This window comes from Engraulis encrasicolus, chromosome 13 (genome assembly GCF_034702125.1).
Source record: "Engraulis encrasicolus isolate BLACKSEA-1 chromosome 13, IST_EnEncr_1.0, whole genome shotgun sequence".
Taxonomy (NCBI): domain Eukaryota; kingdom Metazoa; phylum Chordata; class Actinopteri; order Clupeiformes; family Engraulidae; genus Engraulis; species Engraulis encrasicolus.
Genome location: NC_085869.1, coordinates 38,210,606 through 38,218,105, shown reverse-complemented (window position 1 = coordinate 38,218,105; position 7,500 = coordinate 38,210,606). Strand labels below are relative to the sequence as shown.

The 7,500-nt window shown below is 39.6% G+C and overlaps 2 protein-coding genes across 3 annotated transcripts in view; both read right to left on the bottom strand.

The window, feature by feature from the left end:
• Positions 1-7,500, bottom strand: part of LOC134460520 (uncharacterized) — a 19,313-nt gene that overhangs the window by 2,814 nt on the left and 8,999 nt on the right. Inside the window, exons 9-11 of the mRNA XM_063212903.1 lie at positions 4,846-5,150; positions 1,444-1,592; positions 952-1,047 (exon numbers count right to left, since the gene is read on the bottom strand). Coding sequence (XP_063068973.1) covers positions 952-1,047; positions 1,444-1,592; positions 4,846-5,150 — 550 coding nt within the window. The remainder of the gene's footprint in view (positions 1-951; positions 1,048-1,443; positions 1,593-4,845; positions 5,151-7,500) is intronic.
• The window catches only part of LOC134461136 (E3 ubiquitin-protein ligase TRIM7-like), a 9,332-nt gene that overhangs the window by 1,646 nt on the left and 186 nt on the right, over positions 1-7,500 (bottom strand). Inside the window, exons 2-6 of one of the 2 annotated variants that reach the window (XM_063213903.1) lie at positions 4,846-5,150; positions 4,118-4,198; positions 1,444-1,595; positions 952-1,047; positions 1-228 (exon numbers count right to left, since the gene is read on the bottom strand). The exon at positions 1-228 is cut by the window's left edge and continues 3 nt beyond it. In XM_063213903.1, coding sequence (XP_063069973.1) covers positions 1-228; positions 952-1,047; positions 1,444-1,595; positions 4,118-4,198; positions 4,846-5,143 — 855 coding nt within the window. In that variant the 5' untranslated portion in view covers positions 5,144-5,150. The remainder of the gene's footprint in view (positions 229-951; positions 1,048-1,443; positions 1,596-4,117; positions 4,199-4,845; positions 5,151-7,500) is intronic. The other variant, XM_063213904.1, reaches the window with a different exon arrangement.

The following is a 7,500-nucleotide window of genomic DNA, read 5'->3' as shown; positions in this document are numbered from 1 at the left end:
TAAAAATGTGACATCATCAGCTTTCATCCCTTCCTCTATTGCTCTGATTGTGTCAGAGAGAGATGAGATCTCTTTACTTATCTTCTCACTCTTCCTCTTTATCATCTGACTCTTCTGCTCCTCTTCTGTCTTCAGTGCAGCTATCCTGGCTGCCTCTTCATCTCGTAGAAACTGGTGAAGCTTCTCAAACTCCTGCTTAATCTGCTTCTCCGTGTTATGTGTCTGGATCTACAGTAAAACTTCCAGTGTTAATACGTAACTCTAAAAGAGTTGAAATTATCTCTGTTTTAGATAGCATTGCATGGGGGCAACTTTTGTTTACATTTTTTAAAAAATGAGTATAGGCCTACTCCAAATATTTTCCCAAAAGGTAACGCTGTTTGCTAGCTGTCTCCTGATGTTGTATAACCTTTTGGATGTTTTTGGGAATAAATAAAAATGTTTTTTTGAAATGTAAACAGAAGAATAGCTCATATCTCGGAAAGGGCTCAGCCAAAAAATGCGGCGTCACCGGGTACTGACAAGTCAAGGGTAGCGTGAGCAATGCAACAGCATATTGAAATTGGCAGGAGTTGCCCTTTAAGCAAAAATAACATCACAGCCAAAATAACATCACAGAACAAGGATGAAAACCCCATTTAACTGTTCTTTCGTTTCTTTGACATTTTAAGCAAAAAAAAACCTAACGCAAAAAAATAATTTGCCTGGTAACTAGTTACTTTTATGGTGAAGTAACGCAGCTACTAACACAATTAATTTTTGGAGAAGTAACTGATACTTGTAATAAGATACTTTTTCAAAGTAACTTTCCCAGCACTGATGCTGAACTACATCATAACAACATTGCTATGACATTACAGAGAGCCATAGTGCTGCGCTAAGGGGTTAATACAGGTATTTGTATTCCCAACAACATAATACTTCCCCTGCAACAAAGTTATGTACTTTCACCTGAATGTGTTGTGCTGTTTCATCACATGTGACTTTTGTTTCTTCAAAGCCCTTCAATATCTTCTGTAAGGGTTCCAGTTGATTCTTCAGTCCCTCCTGATAGGTAATATTGCAGTTAGAGGAAAATTTACTCAGAATTTGAAGTTTTATATCAGTGAAATATCAGTCACAATGCATCAAGTATGTTTTTGTGACTGGGCGAATACACCGGCCGCGACGAGATTCAAGCAACAGAGAATCGCTTCTGTGCAGCAACAGCGATACGAGCGATAGAAGTGACTATGTCAGTTAAAAGTAGAATTCACACATTCCAACATTCCCATTGGCTGTGGCGGCTGTCATCGAATCGCCTCTAGTCGCACAAATCGCTTTTGTTGCGCGACTCAATACAAAGACAATTACTCGCTCGGCTCGCTCAGATCGCGGCCGGTGCATGTGTGTGGTGAGTATAATATGCACACCAGAAGCACTGCATCATTGGATCAATCTCACCTTCATGCGACTTGCACCTTCTTCTATAGGACAGCAGTTGTGTTCCCTGTGTACACTTGAATCTCTGCACACCACACAAAGAGGCTGTTTATCCTCCAGACAGAAGAGCTTGAGTTTCTCACTGTGCAGACTGCAGAGAACCTCAGACCCTGCTGAGATCCATGAGATATGAGCATTTATTTAGCAAAGGCCTTGTCGGCGTGAATGTATTCCAAAACGACACATTGAAATTCTTAGAAATAAAAAGGCTTAATAATGCTCATAAATGATTACACAGTTGTAAGCAATAATGTGAAATTATGGTATTTTAAGGGGTCTTTAACTTCAGTGTAGAGTAGGCCTACTTACTCATTAGGTACAGTGGAATAACTGCTGTAATAACATGCAAGTACAACTGTAGTACATGTTTTAGCATCATACTTAGAGCATGTATTTTTGCGTATCTTGTGCCTCAGTTTATCTTGGTGTGTCTCAGTGTATTTTGTGTACCTTTGTGTGTCTTGGGCCTCAGTTCAGCCCTCTGCCTGCCTGGAATTCATTTCTTTGGTAATGCATTAAAAAACCACTTCACACTACATTATGGTCATTATTGACATTATGGTATGTAGATACACAAAATATACGGTGTAATACCATGTACTACAGTTGTACTTACATGTCATCACACCAGCATTTCCACTGTATGTAATGAGTAAGTACACCGTAATTAACAACCACCAAGTGTTAGTGCAATTTGTTTTGCACGTCTATTGTTCTATGATATCTACATTTATAATTCTTCTACAAAGCGGATTCCAAAAAAGTTAGGACACTTGGTATTTTGTGAATAAAATCAAAATGCTGGCATTTTCAAAACATTCAATCCATGCATAAGATGCACAATGGCACAGGTCAACATAGGAACAGTTAAAATGAGGCAAAAGCATTGTTTTGTGGGAAATATGTGGTCATGTAAAATTCGACCCATGCAACAAATCTCAAAAAAGTTGGGACAGGGCCAAATTTTTTTTTAATAGTTGGATAATTCTAAAAGTAACGCAGGAGGAGTATTTTGAAAGGAACTATATTGACTGCCAACATGAATGCACAAATAAAATACTATCACAGAGAGGCAGTGGCACTCAGTAGCGAAGATTTTGAGGGACTAATTACTGATCTATTACACAGAAAAATTGAATTATCAAAATTGCATGCATATAAGGCTTATTTCTGTAATGTAGAGTTCTGTAAAATCATTGCACGAGTTATGAGATCATGACATACCCATCGTCAATAAGCAAACTATGACACTCCAACAATGACAGCTGTTGAAAAAATGACCATAAACACAACACTTGATTAAGGCACATGATGCAGACATTAAACAGTGTTGCAAGTGGCAAAGCTCGTTCTACATGGACCTAGGAGACATGTGAAACTGTCCTCTGATTACAGAATGGAAAATATTTCGTTCTTTTTTAAAATCATGGAGTCATGCACCCTCCAGGTTATGAAGAAAATGAATACTTCAGCTTGATTTAGTGGTCAGTCTGAAAGACAGCATATATGATGGTAAAGGGGTGCAGAGATGCCTTGGTTATGGTCTTCTTACTCATGTAGAGCATTAAAATGAGGGCTGAATGATATATTCAGACTTTAAACAGCATACATAGCTACCAAGGCATTACATTTTGGAGCACAGCCTTTAGATATTGCCCCATAATGATGGCAAATTTCAATCTCTACTATGTTCCAACAGTGTGGTTCCATCATAAGAGTAAACAGGTGACAAAATTGTTTTCTTGCGGTCAGGATATGCCACATATTAAGCATAACAAGAAGGTAAACAAGTCAAAGAACACACCTATCATTTGAGCTGCTGAAATCATGTCTCGCATATCAAAATATCTATTTTTTAAATAAAATCATGCCATCAGTCAAAGTATTTAAATGTTAAGTCTCCTCCCTTGTGTTGTGTTTAGTCTTATCCAACATAAAAAGCATTTTATTGACCCTGTCCCAACTTTTTTGGCATTTGTTGAAGGGGTGAAATTTTAAATGATCACATAATTACCCCAAAACAATCATTGTGCTTGACTTTAACAACTGATATGTTGTCTACACACAATGCTCTACCTTATTAACATATTGAATGTTTTGAAAATGCCAGCATTTTTATTTTATTCACAAAATATCAAGTGTCCCAACTTTTTTGGAATCCGCTTTGTACATCCATCGTGAGGTATTTAATCCTGTACATTTATACAAGTGGTCATATATGGTGTGAATGTTTGTTGTCTGACTGACATATCGTACATTCAGTAAAGCCAGGCTCAAACTACACAACTAGCGATTGTGTGTCCGATTTTGGCGTCGGGGTGCACCGCACACTAGAAGAGAATCGCAACTGTCACTCTTATCGCTGCTCGCAACCACCGAGACAATGCCCAGTATTTTCCAGCCGCAAATATCAAACGCTGTTTGATTTCTACGACTTGCGATCGGCGACTCTTTGAGCTGCCAAAGTTCTATCTTAGAACGTTGGCCACGACGAGGAAATCTTTCCCGACAATCGCTTGCGATGGTCCTGGGGGTTAATGTTCCAGCGATTGTCGTAAGGGGGGTTTTCAGCCGAGAATCGCCGCGATAGTCGTGTAGTTTGAGCCAGGCTTAAGAGTCAAAATGTGTCTCCTACCTGTTTTGGCTGGTAGAGTGGTCTCTGCATCTGATCCCTTCCCCAACCCTTCAGCCATCTGTTTTCTAGGCCTATAGGTTTCTATGAAAATGTAGTAAATATGTTTGTTTGTTACCCACATGAAGGAGATTTTTTTTTTTTTTAACGTATACAAGTATACAAGTTTTATACAATCTTATATAATAAATGGGCCACTTTCAAACTGTGGGCCTTATAAGCAAGCAGTCATACACATGTAGCAATGATGTTTATATGTTGCAGTTTATAGAACACATATCCTATGTGAGTTAGTGGTACAGTAGAGGAAGAAAATGAGGAATGGGCCACTTTTATAGTATGTGTCATATAAGAGTTCAACTAACCACCTCAGAGTCCCCTGATTTTCCATGAGCAGTATTTAAAGCAAAGATTTAGTCGACAACAGCAGCATAAGTGATGCTCATCCAGTTGAAGATTAGGTGCGCACATCATATCCCCATGAATAGAGCAGGCAGCATGGCAGAGACTATGTCATGTCATACACATTTGAAACTGACCAATGTGAAGCAAGGATAGTTGCATAAATGATCTTGAGTACGAAGTGGCAAGCACTTAACTACCATGACCTGGCCAGGACTAACGCTGACGCTAATTTTTATATATACCGCATATAGTGTGTTACCGTAGCTTTTGCGTAGCCTACATATTGTACATTCTTTATGTGAAATGATGATGTTATTGTCACCTACCTGGGCTGGACGATCCTGCAGAGCCTGCATTTATTTTCTCCTCCAAGTCTTTAGCCTTCTGGTTGAGCTTCATGTTCTTAAGGATTTTAACAACCACCTCCCCAGAATCAGCCTCTGTGTGTGCCTCCACTATGAAATCTACAGTTTCGAAGTCATCAGCGTTCTCCAGCTTTGACCAGGGGATTCCGCTACATTCATTCAGTAGTTTCTTGAAGTTCTTGAACTCCTTGTGGCTGAGGTCTTCTAGTGTTCTCCTCAGAGCATCCTTGATGGCGATCCTGGTAGAACCTGCTGCCATGCCAGCTCTGAATGGGGAAAGACACCAGACCATGAGAAATAAACATATTTTCACGACTTTGCCTTTTAGTGCTTGGTGTACAATACACATACTAGCTGGCCTCGGTCCAGGGATGCTTTAAGATCATGCGGGATGTGATCTGCTCGTAGCCCCCATGTGTATAGAGGAATTGTAACTGGGTGCTCCAGTGAAAGGGATGAGTATGTAGTGGAAGATAATGACAATTTGAGAAGCCTTCATGTATGACAGGTACTGAACAGGCATCACAGGTCCCTGAGCGAATGTGTGTGCGTGTGTGTTTGTTTGTGTGCGTGCCGTGTACATGCATGCGTGCTTGCATGTGTGTGTGTGTGTGTGGGCGCGCGCGCACGTGTGTGTGTGTGTGTGTGTGTGTGTGTGTGTGTGTGTGTGTGTGTGTGTGTGTGTGTGTGTGTGTGTGTGTGTGTGTGTGTGTGTGTGTGTGTGTGTGTGTGTGTGTGTGTGTGTGTGTGCGTGTGCACATCCATGTATCCTTGTGTGTGTGAGAGAGAGTGGAGTCTGGGGTGCAGTGGGACTGGTTCCTCTTCATGATTAGGTCTGCGTTCCATGATATGATGCATGAAGCAGGTAATCTCCCATCTCAAGACAAGATTCCACAGAAATATAGCCAACATTTCCTCCAAACTGTGACTTTTACTTTTACATGACTGGGTGAGTTTCACTGACTGCACCAACACCAAAGCCTAGAAATCTAGACGCCCCGTAGCGACCGCAAATTGTTGCTGTAGGGGTTTGGCTCGCTAGACTACCAACACCATGGATTGCAGCGACATATGACTCTCCCAACACTTTTACTCTCGGCTGTAAGTCTCAACACTTGCTGGCCACACGTATGTCTTCAGACTCAACTTAAACATAGAGCCAATAGTTTTAGATCCACTGTAGACTTCAGGCCTTTCCTGAGTTTGTTTGGTTATAGTATGTCATATTCAGGGTCCCAAAAAATTAATGCACACTGTGAATAATTGTCTTAAATTAAGATTTAAAATGCAATCCATTTTTAAAGTGTAACATAATCTACATACATCATTTGCAGTTTCATCATTGCCTATTCTGAAAGCGATTCCTAAAGAATCCTAAAAAAAATGTTTAAATGATTATTCTTGCACACAGATTCTTTGGTTAATTTTATGTGAGGAACATTAATCTGAAAAAAAGTGACTTGCTAATCCCCCCTGCACATTTCTATTACACAGGAGGTCTTTTAGACCCGTATCATTTTGGGGGGCTTATACATCAATATTTTCTAAACTGTTTGATACAATACAATTAGATTGTACTCTTGGATCACATGTTGATTAGACAAGGCAAAGGGTGAATTATGTGGGAAAAGGAGTGCATTGTTTGATCCTCCAAATATGTGTCAGTGTTGCAACCTTGCATGAGAAGAGCACTAGTGGCTCAATCCAAGATCTTGGATTGAATTTACTTAGGCCTACTTTCTTCACTGTCTCCTGATCTATATCTTTCTGTATCTCTCACCCTCAAAAATATACACAGGAATTCACAAGCAGATCAAAAGGAGAATGAGGCTGAGTATGAGCTATGTTTTTTTCCTTTATGAATTATCCTTTTTTATGTCCAGGTCAAAAAGACCAAAATAGCTTCAGTTCTATGTAACATAAACATGAATACATTACAAGTCTTAAAGCAGCGCAGAAAAGGCCAAGTTTAGTTCACTTTGGTATGCAAGCATGGAATTCAGTCACTCAAATAAAGGAAGGGAGCCATATATGCTCTTACTACAGCTGGGCCCATCGACACACCTATTCACTCGTTCCTGAAGACACTCAACTACACCATAACAACATTGCTATTACAATGCAGAGAGTCTTACAGAACCAATATGACTTGGTCATAACTATTTTGGTGACCATAAGGTTATAACAGGCTCTGCGCTAAGAAGTGAATGCACAGAACTACCATCCCAGTTTGAGAATAGGCAATAACAAACCAATAAAACAATGCACATAATCTGTAATGCTTACAAAATTACATCAACACCTATACAATGATTTTAAATGTGCATATTTTTTAACTACCCTGTGGCTAATTATTTCCACATTCCCTATGTAACTGGCTGTCACTGTAGACAGCAATCTTAATCAGGAGCTACACAGAGTTGTACACAGACTTTGCATCAATTGCATCACTTTCTCGTCACCACTCACAGCAAAAACATAGGCCTACAATGTAGATGGCAAATATACAGTGTATGAGACATGCAACTTCTGCAATTAATAGATCATTATTTTCTTATCATCACAGTTTAATTCAATTCATGGGACATTGGAATTCCCTTGGCTTTCATTTCAAAT